At 40.5% G+C, this 18,943-nt stretch overlaps 2 protein-coding genes across 2 annotated transcripts; both read right to left on the reverse strand.

Moving 5' to 3' along the window:
- Positions 1–1,113: 1,113 nt before the first annotated feature.
- LOC108605019 (achaete-scute complex protein T5) lies at positions 1,114–1,728 on the reverse strand. Its single transcript, XM_017994585.1, has one exon. The coding sequence runs from the start codon at positions 1,726–1,728 to the stop codon at positions 1,114–1,116; it is 615 nt and encodes a 204-aa protein (XP_017850074.1).
- A 10,922-nt stretch (positions 1,729–12,650) lies between these two features.
- LOC108605484 (protein yellow) lies at positions 12,651–18,676 on the reverse strand. The gene is made up of 2 exons (XM_017995178.2): positions 18,284–18,676; positions 12,651–14,278 (listed from the first exon to the last, which is right to left on the reverse strand). Exons 1-2 carry the CDS (start codon positions 18,510–18,512, stop codon positions 12,906–12,908), a joined length of 1,602 nt encoding a protein of 533 aa, XP_017850667.1. The 5' UTR covers positions 18,513–18,676; the 3' UTR covers positions 12,651–12,905.
- Between the last annotated feature and the right edge of the window lie 267 nt (positions 18,677–18,943).

An 18,943-nucleotide genomic window follows, 5' to 3' on the forward strand; every position in this document is an offset into this window, starting at 1 on the left:
ATGCAACGCAGTAATTTAACTGCGACATCGTTTGCATAATTTACAAGCGTTACACATGTTGCACGCGTAACGGGGTAATGCAACATCATCAGTTAAACTGTTGAAGACGCTTTCGATTGCAGTTCGAAATTCTTTGCAGATTTGAGCAAAGCACAAAACATTTTTACTTTTTTCTAAATGCCCCAAATTCTGATTTTTTATACACTTCGATATTTTTTTTTTGTCTGCTTGCTATAACAAAGTTTAAGTTTTTTCCAAAATTAATTATAATGTATGAGCCAAAGTCTCATTTGGTCTTAGTTTATTTTATATGTATATGCTTTAATTGTTATACACTTTGACATAGAAAAAGGGTATTGTGAAGTTGCTCAAATGTATGTAACAGGCAGAAGGAGGCGTGGCAGACTCCACCAAGTATATATATTCTTGATCAGCTCAACGAGCTGAGTCGATATAGCAATGTTCGTCTGTCCCTACGTCTGTATGAGTGCGTGTTTCTCAGCAACTAGAAGAGCTAGAGCAAACAAATTTAGTATATAGGTGCTTCTATATCCAAATCGAAACGCTTTTATTTTACTTTTTTTAATTTCCTCCCCCCTCCCCTGCAAATCGATAAAAACGTTAAAAAGCAGTAAAAAAAATCTTTAAAAATCTGAAATAAATCACAAAATTGCATAGTCATGCTTTCGAAACGATCGCATAAACAACTTAGGTGTGTGCGTGGCAAAGTGTATCCCAACTTTAATATGTCCACTTGTTATATAATCAAACTTTGATTTGTAATAAGTAAAAATGCCATAAGAATTTTCTTTTATAGTAAATAGTTTAATGTCTTCCAGTTGTGTTTGTTTGTTAAAAAAAAGTTTGCTTACAACTAATTGTCTTCCATCTTAAGTGCTAAACAGTCTTATAAACTAAATAATTAAACCAGGCACAGTGGCGCGCAATTAAAACTAACTAAGCTAATTGCAAAAAAAAAAAAGTATAAATAAATACTGAGGTAATACTGTGGGCGAGTTGTTGTGTTTGTGTTTGTGATTTTTGGAGGCGGAACTGCTGACTAGTGTTTGTTGTAGGCGAGAGAGTGAGAGAGAGAGAGAGCGCGCGCTCGCCTTACATGTTGTCCTGCCAGTTGGAGATGTAGTCGAGTATGTCCTCGTCTTCGGTGCCAGAGCTGCAGGAATTGTTGCGATAGTCTTCATAGCTGTTGTTGTTGTTGCTGTTGTTGCATTCAAGCTTCAGGGGAGCAGCAGTTGCTGCAGTTGAGTAGCTGCTGCTCGAGCTGGAGCAGCTGCTGCCGCTTGGTGAGATGAGCTGCATTTGCTGCAGTTGCGCAAAGAATTGTTGCTGCTGTTGCTCAAAGTTAAAGTTGCTAAAGTATTGCTGCTGTTGTTGTTGCTGCTGCTGCTGCTGCTGCTGCTTCTGGTCGTTCTCATCGATGAGCTGCTGCAGGCGTCTGATATACTCAACGGCCATGCGTAGGGTGCTCACCTTGCTCAGCTTTTTGTCGGCGCCCGGGCCAATGCCACGCCTACCACCGCTTAGATCGGCAATAACGGCAACGGGTATATGCTGACGCAGCTGACTGAAGCCGTTGTTCACCTGCTTGACGCGATTGCGCTCACGCGCATTGCGACGCACCACGGAGACGCCGCCGCCAGCACCAAAGTCCAGCGTTGACTCTGGCCTAGCATAAGGCTGATAGAGATTTGTGTGTTCCAAAGCCATGACGAAGTGTTTTAGAATTTCGAGAGAGTAACGAGAGAGTTGGAGGCTGCTGCTGCTGCTGCTGCTGCGCAAGCTGAAGCTGTTCTGATGCCCTTCCCTGCGCGTTGCGCTCTATTTATAGCGATCCGAGGCGGGCTCTAGAGAATCTCACCTGCCTGCTGGCGTTGTGTCTACCTGTGTGTAGACAAAAGGTGCAAACAACAACAGCCAAGCAGCATCTCCGACAAGCAAAAAGGATACGCACGCTCAGTCACTCCAAACGCTGCCAACACTCAAACTCACTCAAACTGTTGCGCTCAGTTCTGGGAACAGTCGCTTTGAGTTAACTCAAGTTGAGTTGGGAACAGTCGCTGCCTGGGCAACTTACAGCTGCTGCTGCTGCTGCTGCTGCTGCTTCCTTTGATTAATTTATGTAAATTCAATTCAATTGCATGAGTTAGAAAATGTAGCAAATACAATTTAAAAAAACTCAATATTAAGCAAACATAAAAATAAAATTTATTTATTTCTACACTTATTTCAAATATGTTGCTAAACTCTTTTGCAAATGCTAACGATTGCAATTGGGGCTTATAATTTATGCATTAAATATTTATTTATATAATTTTTAAATTGTAGCTAAATTTTAATTATTTTCTGAAACTGAAACAACTGAAACTGGGAGCTTCTCACTTGGTTCGTTGCGTTGCTCGCTCGTCTTCGAATGTTCGTTTGGCTGTCGCGTGCCGCGTCTACCGAACCGGTTGATGGCTGCCCAGGGTCTCGGTCGTGTGGCACTTAAGCTTGGAGTGCAGTTCAAGCTTGCGACGTCGACTGCGACTGCGACTGCGACTGCAACTGCTTTGATGCATCTGAATGCGATTTTATGAGCAGGCGGCAAACTGTAAATTAGACAAGAGCTAGAGATCAGTGGGAGAGCGCAGCCTTGACTGAAACCTTGGGGCACCCTAACTAGACGCAGCGCCTGCTGCTCGTCAACACCTCGTCCATCCAGCCAGCCAGCCGGAGGCAGTTTTCTATTAACACTTCTAATGCCTTCGCAATTTGCCTTGAATGCCGACAACGTTCAAGGACAGCGGCTCAGGATACTTGAAAGCATTTAGCATTGAATTTGTGACCACCACGGGTCATCTTTAGCTATTTTTATTATATTCACAGTTTTTATGGCCTTTGCCTCTGTTGGTTGCACGCTCAGTTAAGCGCAACGACCGTGTCAAAGCGATTGACATTATTTTTGGCAATAGTTTGCTGCAACACGCTGTGCAACATTTAGTGGCAGCCAGCGGGGCAAGCAAACGGCAGCGGGTGTCGAGTTCGAAAACGTGTCCAGATGGTCAGCAAAGCAGAATCTGCAGCTAAGGCGAGAGCCGGAGGTGGAGGCATAAACCAAAGCATATCCGGCTTGCCACATTATGCGTAACATTATTGTTGATGCAATAGAAATTCGCTGTGGCATCAAGAGAGAGAGAGAGAAAGGGCTAAGCATTTGCTCTTCTTTCGAATTAAGCTGTGAATTTAATAAGCTTGCTGTCTCTCTCTCTCTCTCTCACTCTCTCACTCTCGCTGCTTGCGTTGCATGCGTACATTAGCTTGTTGCATGTTGCACTTCGGCACGCTTAATGCTAAACATAACGGGATCTGTATGTTTAACGTAGCTCCATGCATGCGCTTATGTTCCTTTTGCTGTTTTCCTTTTCCTTGTTGCTGTTGTTGTTGCCCCAAGACATACTTAAGTAACACCTGTAGCTCAGGCTCAGGCAGCAAAATGTTGCAGTACGAATATTCAAATTCGAACATTTTAAAAAACAATTAAATCGAACTTCAATTAAACGGAAATAAACTTCAATTGAAATTGAAAATATTGCGAAATCTTAAGCGTCGAATAGTGAAGCGAATGCAAATAATTTAAAATTGCAAATATTTCGATTATTCAGTTGAAATCTTAGCCTAAAGGCCTTTGTTGCTCTGGCTATGCCAGAATTTAATTCTAGGCTACAATTAAAATAAATAAATAAAATAAATAAAAATTTGAAATCTTTTGCGTCGAGTAGTGAAGCGAATGCCACAAATTGCTTAAGAATCGAAATCGAAAGAAATATAATGCTATAGCTTAGATTTTGAAATGCTGCGCCCCAATCAAGAGCAAATGGCAAATTAACTTTGTGAATAAGTAAAGCACAGTGTCTCCCTTCAGAGAGAGAGAGAGAGAGCGAGAGAGAGAAAGAGATCGAGAAATACGTTTCGCTATTGAAAATGCCGCAAATTCAGATAATACGCTAATTTTAGCTTGCGTTTCAATTAATGTAGCCAAAGTGCAGCTTCTAGCTGATATGCAACAACAACAACAACAACAAAGGCAACAACTGAAAGCGGCTTTGGCTTTGGCTTGTGTCGCTTGGAAGTTGAAAGGAAGCTGCTTGCTGCATATGAATATTGGAACGATCTCGGCAGCAGGCGCTATCATTATCTGACACAAAAATTTAATATAAATTATGTTGACATGTTGGCTTAAATATGTGTCTGTGTCTGTGTGCAACGTTGGGGCATATTGTCTGGGGTCGGCCACGGGCTCGGGCTTGGGCTTGGGCTCTGCTGCTTGCACTGATAATTGAGCTTGGCCTGCTGTGGAGTCTCGTCGCGGACTCTCAACTAACTAGAGCCTGGTAATTGCAACAGGCCATAGCGAAAGCAAACTAAAGACTCGCTGCGGGGAAACGCGAAATGAAGTCGTCATTAATATCGACTCCAGGCCTGTCAATAACTTGACATCGCATCATTTTTTGTTTTTTTTTTTTGTGCCCCAGTCGCCGTTTCGCTTTCTTGCCACAATGTTTTCAACTTTTTAGACACTTTGCGGTACAATTTTTGACGCGACTTGCCAAAACGCCAAGGTCAAGTTAAAGCTGCTGCTTGCTGCCGTTTTGCATAAGTTTTATGTTTATCACTCCCGTTTTTTTTTTCTCTCTCTCTCGATGTTTTTTTTGTCTTGTCTTGTCTGTAGTTTTGGTACTTTGCATTGACCCTCGCGTTCGCGTTCTTTGAACATAATTAATTCGCTTGAATTTGCAGCTCTTGATCAAGTGTCGACTTTTTGGCTACAGCAAGTTGCAAGTCTAAATATTGTTGAAGCTCCAGGCGTTTGAAGTGCCACTCGACTCATAATAATAAGTAATAAAAATAGTAATAAAAGCGGCTAAGCATTTCTCTTAAACAATTGTCTCAGCTTTTAGTAATTAATGAAATTTAAATGAAGCACTGCTCAGTTTATTTTAATTTGGAATATATCTTATAGATTTTATATTAAATTGTAGTATCAATTTAATTGTTTGATCAATTAAATGCATCTATTTGTTATTTTCAATTTTCTGTCGCGCTCTCTTTTGTCTTATGCGTTTAAATTGTGACATTTGCTGGGCCTGTCAACTGTTCATGGCCATCAAATTGGCACATGAAAGCGCAAAAGCCGCGCCCGACTTCACATTGACACCCACTCCCAAGTCTAAGCCTGGCCCGGGCGCTGCCTCATCGAACTGAGCGAACTGAGCGAACTGATTTATGTGCAGCTTGGAGGCTGTCAAAGATCTGGCGGCTCTTGAACTTCTAAGGTGCGCGCATTTTGACGCCGCCAATTGCAATTCTATCAATGATATTTATGGCCGCGTGTTTTTGGTATTTTTGTTGTTGTTGTTGTTGATTAATTGCAATGCGCAAAACTTTGATTAATTGCCCGAGTGTTGAACACACATAACAATTTGTTGTTTGTTTCGGCCATTGGCATTAAATCAACTTCGGCTCCTGTTTTCGTCGGTGTCCTTCGTGAGATTGAATGGCCAACACCTTGGCTCGATGCAGTTTCATTGATATCGATACCGATAGCTGCGCTATTTATGTGGCATGCCACGAAATTTATGAATGGCCTCGCTCTGCTGCTTCTTGCTTTTGTTGCAATTATGCAAAAAGTTGTCAAATGTTGCGGCTATGGGGGGCGTGCCGCAAAAACTGTGACTATCAACAATAATAATCAACAACAACAACAACTAAAAAATAAAAAAAAAAGAAAACTGCACAAGCAAAAAATCAAAATTTTTAACGAACCAAAAATTGTACCAGTTTATTATTTATTTTTTTTTTGTTGTTGTATTCAGGCAAAAGCTCTCAGCAATTTACATGTCGCTCTACAAATAACTGCCCCCTTGCCTGCCACACTCTGTGGCAGCAACTACAAGTTGAGCCTCTTCAACAAAACCAATCAACGCGTCTGTCAGTCGCAGGTCTCTGCTTATCGGTAGCCGCGCTGAAATCAGCTTCTGGCACTCACGATCACATTGCGACTACATCAAGTCCCCGCTCCAACCCGCGATTCGCCGCCCCTTAAGCTTGGGCTTGGCTTGAGCTGTGCTCGTTGCTCCTGTCACAATTACAACGGCAAGTGCAGCAGACTAATGACAACCACGTCGACGTCCACGGTGGCACACACACACACACACATACAGACACACAACAGTGCACAGTGCAGCAAAATTCAGCAGTCGCACAGTGGTATGAGTGTGAGTAAAAAATTCAATGCAGCAAAAGTAAAATTAAACATTTGTTGACAAATCTATTGTAAAAATCTATGTTAAGTATATATATATATATTTTTTTTATGATATATATGGTATATGAATTTATTTTAAGCAAATTAAAAAATTTTTTAAACACTTTGATGCATATTATTGAAATAAATATTTTTGTGCTAAATATGTGCGCTTTGCCCACTGTGCGTTTGTGGCAAGTTGACATGGAAACTTGATATTGCACACAGCAGCAGCAGCAGCAGCGGCGGCAGCACACGAGGCACTTGGCTCGAGTCAACGCTAGGGCAAAGCCAGTGGGGCAAGCAGTGAGCCAATGGGATGTAGGGGAGGGGGGAGGGAGCGGTTGGGGCTTTTGGCGTGCGCGTGCAGCGCAATTAACTTTGTAGTAAGGCAGCGAGGCAACACTTTGACATTGACTGGTTGCAGCCACTGGTCACTGGTTGCCCCAGCAACAACAGAGTGTGGAGGGGGCAACAACTTGCGGCGGCGGCACACGGCGGCGACAATTTCACCTGTTTTGGCCGCCGCTGAGCTGACACAGTAACTTATATATTATTTGCATGTAGAGCAGATCGGAGACCCGAAAGACGCTCGCAACGATTACGGACGGCGCTGCATAGAGTTCGTTGCAACAGGTTTCGGTCTGCAGCGTCTGCAATTTCGCAAAATGGTGGCGTGGTGGCAGCCACGTGCAGGCCGCACGCTCAACTCTCGACTGGCAGCTCTCGACTCCAAGGCTTGGGCTGGGCGTTAATTAGAGCAAAGCGCAGAGCCTAAGTGAGCCGACCCCTGACCCTTGGGCCCATCAGCTTGTTAGCAGCGCTGACCTGCTGTGCTGCACACAAAGTGGGCGTGTGGGCGTAACCGACTGACCAGCAGACAAATTAAATGCAGCCGCTCACCAGCGACTACTGCAGACTATTAAGATAATTATCGTTATGTTTGCTTTCTTCTCATTCATTCATTCATTTTTTAAGTTAATGCTCAATGCGCTAATTTTACATTTTGCGCAATTTTAAAAATATAACAAAGTTTATTTTAGTTTAAATTATGTATTTTGCTTAATTTTCATATTTAATGCTTTAAGCTAAAATTTTAGCTGCATTTTTATTTATTTCAATATATTTAATTAATTTCTAGCTTAAGTCCTTTATGACTTTTATAACTATTTATATATATATTAATTATAATTAAAAAAAAAAATGTGTATGTTATATTATTTTTTATTTATTTTTATAATTTAAAGTTTAATTTTTTTAAAATATTTTTTTATGCAATTGTTTAAATTTAATTAATTTTGTATTCATATCTTATTTGCAAAATTTCGTCAGCTTAGCACGTAATTAGAGCTAGCTAAAGCTAAAAGGGGCATGCAGCAAGGCTGTGGCAAATAAATGGCGCAATTGCGTGTTGCTGGGGCAGGTTGCAGGTTGTGGCTCATTTTAAACGCTATACGCATTGATTAATTGCCATCATTAGCATATGGAAAACGACGGCATGATTGATATGAAGTGCAGACAAAGCGAGACAGCTAGATGGTGAGTGAGTGAGTGAGACAGCGCGAGAGTGTGCAAGAGATGAGCTTGGACCACCAGCGGCGTAGTGGCTTGACTTAGTTTTTGGGTTGCATGCCACAACGGTATTGCCGCAGCAGCAGCAGCACTCGCTGCTAATTGTTAACAAATTGTGGCCAAGCTGCAAAGCTTGAGCAGCAACAGCAACAGCAACAACAACAACAACACGCAATGTTTTAGTTTAGCCTGCAGCATGAACTTGCAACTTGGACACGCAATCCGCGCGTAACTGCAAAATCCATTACCAGACTTCTTGCAATGCTTGCCCCAAGTCCAGGTCACGACATGCACGCACTTGCAGCACTCGCGAGTAGCAAGTTGCAAGTTGTTGTTGCTGCTTTTGCGCTGCACAGTAGCTGCGGCTTGTTTGCTTGACTTTTATTAGATGCCACACAATGTTGCAACACTTATTGAACAGCAATTGCAGCGCTCAATCAATTTATTGCTACAAATTTGTGCAACATTTGAGCCAAATTTATAATTTAATTTAATAAATTGAATATACAAAATATACATATATAAATAGAAATATAGAATTAAAAATGTAAAGAAATTTGCGGCTAGCTGTGCTTGCAACAACAACAACAACAATTGCTGTAATTGGTCAATTGGCCAGCCAGTGGCATAAGCATTAATGTTATTAACTCTGCACTGGCAGTCGCCCGATCGTCATAACTTTCCCAAAGCAGTTTCAATTTCAATATTGAGCGGCGACAGTGGCAAGTGGAAGGGAATGCCTGCCAGGCCTCAGCCTGAGTTGCATTGAAAGTAAATGAGGCGACTACCAGTTTTGCTTTTTCTGTTGCTTTGGCCGCGGGGCGCAATTGGAAATGCATTTTCACTCTGGGCGCAGCCGCAAGGGATAAAATTCAGTTGCCTAATGATAATTATGATGATGATGATGACGATGAAGTCTCGACCGCAGGCAAAAGTGTGCCCCAGTTTAATTGAAAGCGGTTTTGTTGTCTTTTCGCCAAAACGGCCTTGAGTGCTGCAACAAGTGCGCAAGTTGCAACTGCAACAGAGGTGTGAGCTACATACGTTGCACTCTCTTATTGATTGCATTGACGAAATGGAAATTTGTCAATTCTCACCTGGCAAAGTTGTTGCTTGCCACATTTTTGTGGTACGCACTTCACTTTACATTTTTTTTTGTTTTATTTTGTTGGTGGTCAGAGACTTTCAGTTTTTTTTTGTTTGTCTCTTCTGCATTTCGATTGCCAAGGTCGCAATCGGGGGGGGGAAAACTCTTTAAGATAAACGAACAACTCAATTTCAATTTCAATTTGGAAACCCAAACCTGCACTTTATCCTTGCTGTTATCCTGCGGCCTGGCGAGACATACAAGAATAACCTTTTAATTAAAGCGTGCAATGATAACAGAAAATCGTTTGACGCTCAACTGAACTCTTAACCCGCTCCAAACCCAAACCCAAAACCCAAACCAAAAATATCTTTGCGCATATCCGTATCCGTTTTTATCGCTTTGCGGATTGTCGCACGCAGCGCCGAGTCGAGTTCTGTGTGTGTGTGTGTGTGTGTCTCGGTTGCGTTTTTATCAATGAGCGACGCTCTTTAAAATTTTATATGTATTTGTAGCCACTAACGTTTGCTCTATCGCGCTGCTTCTTATTCACTTTTTTTATGAATGAGTCTGCGACTGACATTTGGCAACGCCACAACGATTAGATTGTTGCATGCCCCTTAGATTAGAGCAACAACATGTGGGGTATGAACGCAGCAAATAAAATATTTAAAGTAATAAAATAAATTTAAATTACTAGTGAAATTATTAATATAAAGTAGTTAATAATAGAAAATAATAATAATAATTTTTTGCAAATTAATTTTATTTATTGCGAGTTACTTAAGTATAATTAAAAATGAATTGCTCGTTTTATTTAAATTGCAGCTTGAGTCGAGCTCAAGGTCAGTCAAGGCCATAGCTCATGGCTCTGGTATAATTTGCGTGGTATTTGACAGGCTCTATTAAATTTCAATCAATTGTTGCATGTGCCACATGCGGCCACGGTGCACGCACGATGTGCGCAGAGCGTGCATTAGTTGCCACAGGTGCGTTTGTCAGCGGCAAGTGCGGCATCTACCTGCAGATACGCATATCTTACAGATACAATTGTATCTCATGGATGTGGCTACACGCTATACTTGTTCGTAACTGCTGCGACTATCAGCATTTTTTAGTTTTATTTTTTTCACGTTTAATGCGCCACCAACCACGTTGCCAACATACTACAGAGTGAGAGGGGTGGGGGTGTGGGGCACGAATAATTTGCGTTGTGTCCTTTGAAGTTGTTGCTTTCATTAAAAAGACATAAAATGTCAATCAAGATAATTTCGCAGCTTTAAGTTTGCAACACAAGCAACTTGCAACATGCGTGAATTAAGCGATTAAGTAGCGGTACTTTCTTTTTTTTTTTTGTTTGGCCGCATGCCACGCGTGGCAAGTGCCAGCTTAGCTAAATGCAACTTCCAGTTGCATTAAAAATTGCATTTAATTGAAATTTTACAAATTGTATATAAAAGACTTAAGCAACGAACGGGGCCAAGCAAAAAATATACGAATGACTTAGGCAACGAACGTTAACAGCGGGAGTTACAACGCCGCCGCCGCCGCCGCTGTTGTTCATTATCACACAACGACCATGCCCACCCCCCCGCCCCTTTGGCTTGTAAGTTGGCACGCCCCCACGCTGTTTTGTTGGCGCCTTCAATTAGGTCGCCGCTTCGACTAGAAGAGCCGCCGATCAATGCGCCTCAGCTCAGATTAATGAAGCGCTTGCCACAAGTTTATGTGCCACAGTTTTGTGGCGCAACGGAAGCAATCAATGGCAGGCATGAAATTAACGCGCATCTAACATAAAATTAGCAAGTTTTTAGCCAAATCGTAACTGATTTATGGCATTTGAATATGGCCACGCCCATGCCAAACAATACAGCTCCTAATAATTATGGCCCTTTTGGTCTGGTCTCAAACTGCAAATATTTGTTTTTCTTCATGCGCGCGGCCGCCACTTGAAATTTCTATAATTTGCATGTGCGCGCGGTTTTAAATTTTTTTTCTGCATGCTGCTGTTTCTTCTTCTTTTCACTCGTCTTATTGTTGTTGTTTTTTGTCGGCTTGTTGATCTGATCCCTGCTTGTTGGCTTAAACTTAGCCCCGGCCTATGTAAATCATCAGCCGGGCAACCGCAAATTAGCCACACGTAGCACACACACACACACACACACACACACACACACACGCACACGCAAAGGGGCCAAGTTGCAAGTTCAAAATGCGACGACGAGGTCCAATTCAGAGATTCGCAGTGTACGTTTCTCGTTAACGGCGACGGCGGCAACAACGATGACGGCTTCTTAATGTTTTTCAATAAATTTTCAGACAGACAGCAGCAGTCGCGCGAAAAAGAGAGCGCGAGTGTAAGAGAGAGCGAGTGAGTGAGTGAGAGAGCGAGAGATGCAGACGCGTTAATAGAGCAAGTGTTGTTTTGCTCACTTTTGGCGTTAAGTGTTTCGCACAACAGCAGCCCCTTCCCCACTCTCCAGCTCTGCTTACCCCTGCTACTGTTAAGTTGAGATTGCTGCTGCTGCTGCTGCTTCGTAATCAAAAAGTAAATAAATGCTGGCAGCTTCAAGTCGCGAGTTTTGGCTTCAATTCGCTTTCGCCCTTGTTTGTTATATTTTGTGGACTTTTTGGTTGCTTTGATTTTTTCGAAAGTCACTGGCGCGCGTGCCACGCCCACAGTTGGGTACTCGGCTTTACATAAATCATATGCATAAAACGCTGCGGCCACCACTTGCAACACGCAATTGCAACTGCCACTTTTGGCAGCGCTTTGTAATTATTGCCTTATCTTATTGTGTGTGAATTTTTGGGCATAACAGCATAGACCCCCCCCCCCTTGTCCCCCCCCACCACTCCAAAAACAGCTTAACAGACAGCCCCACAGCTGCTGCTGCTGCTGCTGCTGCTGCATATGGTGGGCGTGGCTTTTTGCATATTGACTACTATTTGATTTATTTTTGCTTGCAGCTTTCAATTGCACAAGTCTATGATTTATCGTAGTATTAGCACAAATTTGTCATTAGTACCGTTATTAGCAGCTCGCGCTCATTTTTCATGCCTAAAGTTAGTTGATTTACATAATTTATTTAGTTTGTCGCTATCTTTGATCTATCAGTAGCGCACATTCCTCAAATATTGACATACAATCACATTGAGGCAACTGTTGCATAGTTTTGGGGCTGCCACAGCTGCTGCAATTTATTTAAGTTAGCATTGCACATTTGCATTGATTTGTAATTTATTTTTAATTATTGCACATTTTGTAATTTATTTATTCATTATTTTATCACATATAGTTGCGAGCATTCAAATACAAAACGAATTTAAGTTGCTTAAAACCGCCTAAGTATATGCAACACATTTTGTGTTTACAGCGCCCTCTATTTGCCGTAAATAATACAACGCGGTGTATGTTAACATAAGTTGAATTTTTTTCATCCATAAACTATAAAATATACAATATAAAATTTCCTTTTTTTTTTTAATCGAAGTGCAGCTTAAATTAATTTTTAATTTTTAAGCATTCTGCATTTATTATTCTCAATTCAAACCACTTTTATGTTAATAATAATCATTAAAAAAAAACTATATTTTTAATATAGAAAATTATATGAACACTTTTTGATATATATTATTTTTATTTATATTAATTGCGTGCAAAAATTCAAAACACATTGTTTTCTATAAATTGTACACAAAAAATGTTTATTACGCTTACTTGACTAATATGGAAAACAGAATCTCGTTTCAAAAAATATTGTATACAAAAAAAAAGTAAAATACATATAACATACATACAAACAAACTTTAGAGTGTGTAAGTGTGAGAATAGTCAAATCATATATGATGGATAAGAGTGAAGAAAGTGCGTATTGCTTATGAGGAAAAGTCCTTAACGAGCATTTGAGTCTAGTGAGGAATGGGAGAGCGCGCTCAGCCCTAATGATGATGATGCCACCAGCCCGACTGACGCGAGTTCACATAGCTCTTCAAGCCGCTCGACTGATGAGCCGACGACTGGTGCGAGGGAAACAGATGCGGACCACTGGTTTCATAGTTGAGACCGTTGTGTTGATTGAAGACATAGGCCTTGGGCACATCGAGGTTATTGTTGGTAGAGACGCTAACGCTGGAGATGCTCTGACCCGCCGAGGCGGGCAAGTAGCCACGAGCGGGAGACGAGGCGGGTGCCCAGCTGGTGGATAGTGGCGGCTTATTGGGAAGGGCGGGACGATAGCGTGGCAATTGGGGTGCTGGCGCCTGAGGCAAGACGGGAGTTTGCTGCTTGGGCAATGCAACCGAATTGGATGGACCATAAGCGTTGTTACGCAAATCGCAAATCGTATTCTCCACCAGCACACCCAACGGAGCGGTATAGATGCGGAAATTGACATCACTGTAGTCCAGATCGGAGAGCAAAAAGACGGGCATGCGATCGGACAGCACCCAAACGTTCTTCGCCTCGTCGATCTTGACGTCGGCGGGGAAGACCAAACCGACATCATCGCGATCGACAATGCCATGGAACTGAGGCTGATACGGCATCGAGGAATGCCAACAACCGACGGCATTCTGATCGATCAGACTGAACAGCTCGATGCCATCATCGCTCATCACGCGCGCCGTCGTATGCGCATTCGGACCACGTTCATCCAAAGCGATGAAATCATGATAACTGTCCTCAATGCGCGACTCGTCGCGAAGAATGCGCGTCGAGACGGCAAACTGACGATGACTGGCAAGGGGGCTGAAGTAGAGCGTGCGATAACCATCAGAGCGAATGGGAGACAGAGCCATGCCAAAGATACCCTCCTCACCCCACTGGAAGTTCAGACCCGCAATGTTGTAATCCCCACGCAGTGGATCGGGGAAGAAGTACGAATGGGCCGAGAAGCGCCACGACTTGTTCTGCTCCCAGGAGTAAGCGATCAGGCCATAGCCCAACTCATCCGCAAAGTAAGCGTAGGCATCGTCACAAGTCTTGCCAATATCCACCGCTATATTCGCAATGAACGTATTCGGATTCGTATCCGCCGGCTGCAGTTCATAGCGACGAATTCTCGTGTTTGTGGTCAGATCGAAAACGTTCACCGCATAGGGACACGGATTGGTGGTGGTGTTGCCAATGCCCACGGTGCCTGTGTCCAGCACCCACAGCCTGCCGCACTCGTCGACCTTAATGCGATAGGCGGTCGTTATGCTGTTCGCACAATCTCCCGCCGTATTGCTGCGCCAGTCCGGGAACGGTATCAGCTCCGGTGAGCCCGTCAAGCTGCGGTCCATGTTGATATAAGTGAGCGTAGCGGGAATGCCTGCAAAAGAATTTATAAATAAATTTGTTAAATTTTTAGCTTTTAAACAATTTGCCTTAAGTTCTATTTTAGCCAAGTTAAATTGCATTAATTATGTTGTGCACTTGCCTAAGCTTAATTTCATATTAGCCCGCCCCAATTGCCACTTGCCGCATGCGACATGCCACTTGCCACTTGCTATTTGCTGTTGTTGAGTCTGAGCAATTTCCGTTGTTTATAAACTGCGCGCTGTATATGCAACATCAACATTGTCTTCATTTGTTTCCGCTCCAATTGCAACTTGCAACTCTTGCGGGCGTGCGACATTTCATGACACTTACTGCCGTCTTGGCCAATTTCGTCTAGAGCTTAACAAGCTAAGCCCCCCACTCCCCACCCCTCTGCGCACATTCCCATAAGCTGCTGCTATTAAGTTAAGTGTAATGCCATCCGCTCGATCACAAATCGCTTTAGACATAAACACCCAAAACCATTTGTGGATATTATAAACATTTTGTTTAAGCCAAGATTGGGTGTAAAAAGTTTGGCAACAGTGGCGTTGTTTAGGGGAGTTTTTTTTATTAAATGAAATGAAATAAAATTTATATAATAAAAATTATTGCAATAATTTGTAAGTTTGTATTACTTTTGTTTGCATATTTGGTTAATTTTGACTTTTGTTCATATTATCAATTGAGAGTTTATTATCAATTAACAATTTTATATAAAAAGCCAAATCGAATGGTATTGACAAATAGTTTAATATACAATCATTTATCAAATTTATTTATCAGCATTTGTGAAATATTTTGTTCAGTTTTGCTTATTTATTGCGTTTATACTGAGAAATATCTATAAAAAACCCCAGCCCCACCCCTCTCTCAAAATCAATTGCAACTTTGTTTCTCTGTTGACAGCAACAAATACAAACAACTTGATTTCATGATGTTGTCGCCGCTGCGTTAGCGTTAGGTTGTGCCCCCTTCACAGCAGGCTGGCCAGACTCCCAGACAACAAATCTGGATGTCACTGGACCAGTTGTAAAGCGCGACAAACTGTGGTGGCATGCCACATGAAACGGTAGCGCGTTTATAAAAATCGTTTAATATCAGTCGCATTTAGCGCATTTTGCAAATTGTTACTGGCCTAACGGCTAATGAATTTCCATTAAGCTGGCCCCACTCTTCTCTCTCTCTCTCTCTCTCTCTCTATCTGTGTCTCTCTGCGGTTTGTCATTTTCAATGAGATATCATTCAAAATGCATTGAGCCCACATAAGCCTGATCCAAAAGCTTAAGGAGCCATGTGAGCATTTAATGTGCTCCTAACAAAAGCACTCACTTACTAATAAAAAAAAAATAAACCTATGTACCAAAAATGTTGTCGCTGCACGTGTTCATCGTCATCAGCATTAGCGGCGCTGTTCTATTAGGCGAGAACAGACAGACAACGATGTAGACGTCGACGACGAACACAACAACAACAACAACAACAACAACAAAATAAGAGACACGACCGAGCGCAACAACTGCAACTGCTTTTAATTATGTTGTAGTCTTTATATTTATTTTAGCCTCACCCGTTACCGTTATATAGTGTCTGAGCTGCAATTAAATATATTTTATGGCATACGAATTTAAATGTGGCAATAAATTCCGCCATATATGCATATTTGTCATGCAAGTTGACAACTCTGAAAAATAATCTAGTGCAATTTGTAAACAAAATTTTAATGAGTGCAATTCGATATACAAATCTGGAATATTAATCAAATGTATTAAACAAACAATTTCTTTTTGAATTGAAAATTGCTAAATAAATTTGTAGAAAGTAAATAACAATTTTTTTAATAGTTTTAGCTACACTTTGTTAAAAATAGTAGCAACTATTTATTTTGTTTTCAAACAGTTGCTCAACAGCAAATAATTGACAGCAGCCATTTGTTGTACTTTGATTGATTTGATTTCAATTTTCAATTTTTTATACAATTATTTCAAAATGCATAAGCAGCAGCCAACACATTTAACTGTCAACTGTTTGTCTATTAACATTTAAGTGAGCTAATTGATTTGCTTTTTGTTGTGCGGCTTGTTACATATAAATTTAGTATTTTTGGGTAGCTTTCGCTTTTGAAGTTTATTGAGGCTTGAAGTGACCTTCAGGGCTGGATTGCCATTCTTAAGATGCCGTTTGTGTATAAAAATTTATTTTAAGAGCTCAAGGCTAAGTGGGCTTTGGGTTCAATATTTTCTACAATTTCTTTTTTTTTAACTTAAATGGCATTTCCGTTAATTTCAATTTAATTAATTATAATTTTTTACGTTTGCCATTTGATTCCTTGACCATTGTCAATTGTTCGTGCAGAACCGACAACAATAAAAATAAAATTGATTATTAACTCTCACTTTGTAACAAGCCCAAAAAGCTAATTATTGAATATTTTTTTCTGTAATTGTTGCTCGTAACGGCAATTCGTAGTCAAGGGCACTGAAGAAGCCTTCACAATTGCCAATAGCTTTAAATGAATATTATTGCTTGTTTTGTGTTTTTTTTTTCGCGTTTTTTGTGGTATTCGTAAATTTTTTTTCGCTTTGCTGTTAACACTTTGGCGATTTCCGCTTATAAATGCTAACTAATGCTTATTAACGCAGCTTAGAAAATGAAGTTGTAAATGGCAGTACAAAAACTGAAATACTGAACAAATTAAATAAAAACACTAAATAATTTATTATGAAATAGCTGCAACTTGTATTAAAATTTTACGAATTTAAAAAATCAAAATAGGTTTATTGAGCATATTTTGAACAAAACAAAAATGTAATGAAAAATCATTTTTAAAATTCTTTGCTTGAAATTGAGGAATTGAAAGTTTTATAATATTTTGTAGCAAGTTTAATCAATGAATATTTTAACTTTAGAAAACAGCGCAGCACATTTTTGAAATGTTTTTTAAACTTTAAATAATTTAATTTGTTTGCTAAAATATTTGATTTGCTTTCTGGAAATTAAATAAAAACACTAAATAATTTATTATGCAATAGCAACTTGCATTTGAATTTTACAAATTTTTTGAATTAAAAAAAAAACAAAATAGGATTTCTGACCATATTTTGAACAAAACAAAAAAAAATTGTAAAATCATTTGAAATTCATTCAAAACAAAAAAAAATTGAAAAAATCATTTTTAAAATTCTTTGCTTGAAATTCAGAAATTGAAATTATTATAATAATTTGTAGCAAGTTTAATCATATGAAAGGTTTTTTAAATTTTAAATAATTTAATTTGTCTGCTAATATATTAGATTTGCTTACTTTAAATTAAATAAAAACACTAAATAATTTATTATGAAATAGCAACTTGCATACGAATTTTAAAAATTTTTTGAATTTAAAAAAAAACCAAATTTGATTTTTGAGCATTTTTTGAACAAAAGAAAAAAAAATTGTAAAATAATTTTTAAAATTCTTTGCTGAATCAATGAATATTTTAACTTTAGAAAACATTACAGCACATATATAAAAAGTGTTTTTTAAACTTTAAATAATTTAATTTGTTTGCTTACTTTAGTCGCATTAAAAGTGCGCGCAGCAGCAGAAAGTCTTGGCACTGTAATTAAATTTCACTGATAGCACTAATTTGTTTAATTTGCACGCAATTCGAGATTGAAAAATAGTCAAAGACTGCAATTGCACTTTTTATAATAATATCTATATATGTATGTATGTATGGGGCCTGTCAATTAGCCAAACAACTTGACGCTGTTGTTGTTGCTATTTGTTGGTGACTCTGTGGCAAGAGCACTCAGCGCAACAATTTGGTTGCATGTAGTAAATTATAGACTTGCGGCAGTTGATATCGAGGGGGCAATCTTAATTGACATGCAACAAGGTGCTATAAATAAATAAAAGCGCGTAAACAACTCGAAAAGGCCTAAAAGCTAATGAGATGACAAAAATAAAAACAAATTGAGAAACCCAAACACACACTAAAAATTTGATTTCAGTTAAATTTGCACTTGCAACTTACCGTCGCGCCAGCGGGGCACGGTGACAAATAGACGATTGCCAAAGTGCTCGACGCCAACGGGCAGAGCGTTCTGGGGAATGTAATCGCCACTGGCTATGGCCTGCTCCTTGAGCCGATCGTTGGGGAAGGCAAAGTCCAGAACGTTCCAGCTGTAGCGTTCTTGCAACTTGTAGGCGCCATGCGTCGAGGCCGCAAGTCCTAGCAGCAGTAATAAAGTTGCAGCCCACATGGCGTATGCGCAATGTCGCACGTCGTTTGTATTAAGCACAAAAACAAAAACAAAATAAAATGACAGTCAGGATCAGTCCTTGTGCGTCCTTGCAGCAGCTGCCTGCCTCTTGCTCTAATTTCGAAAACCGTTAGCTCTAAGCTCAAAGCTTCGCTTCGCTTGGCGCGTTTCACGACTGTTGGCCATAATTTCGCTTGCACGTTTTATATAAACTTATGTTTGTTTTTTTCTCTACGCGTGCGCGCACCTTTGTCTCGTTACAGGCTTCGGCTTGTCTACTTCGTCTGCAAACTTCGGCTCGAGCTTCGGCTCGAGCTTCGCCTGTTCGGCTTCATTGTCTTCCATGATTGATTTTCACGCATGTTAGGCCGCTGCCTGTGGCGTCGTCGGCTTAGCTCTTTGGCTTGCGCGCAGTTCCGTTTAATGAATTT

The sequence above is a fragment of the Drosophila busckii genome, chromosome X (genome assembly GCF_011750605.1).
Source record: "Drosophila busckii strain San Diego stock center, stock number 13000-0081.31 chromosome X, ASM1175060v1, whole genome shotgun sequence".
In the NCBI taxonomy this organism is placed as follows: domain Eukaryota; kingdom Metazoa; phylum Arthropoda; class Insecta; order Diptera; family Drosophilidae; genus Drosophila; species Drosophila busckii.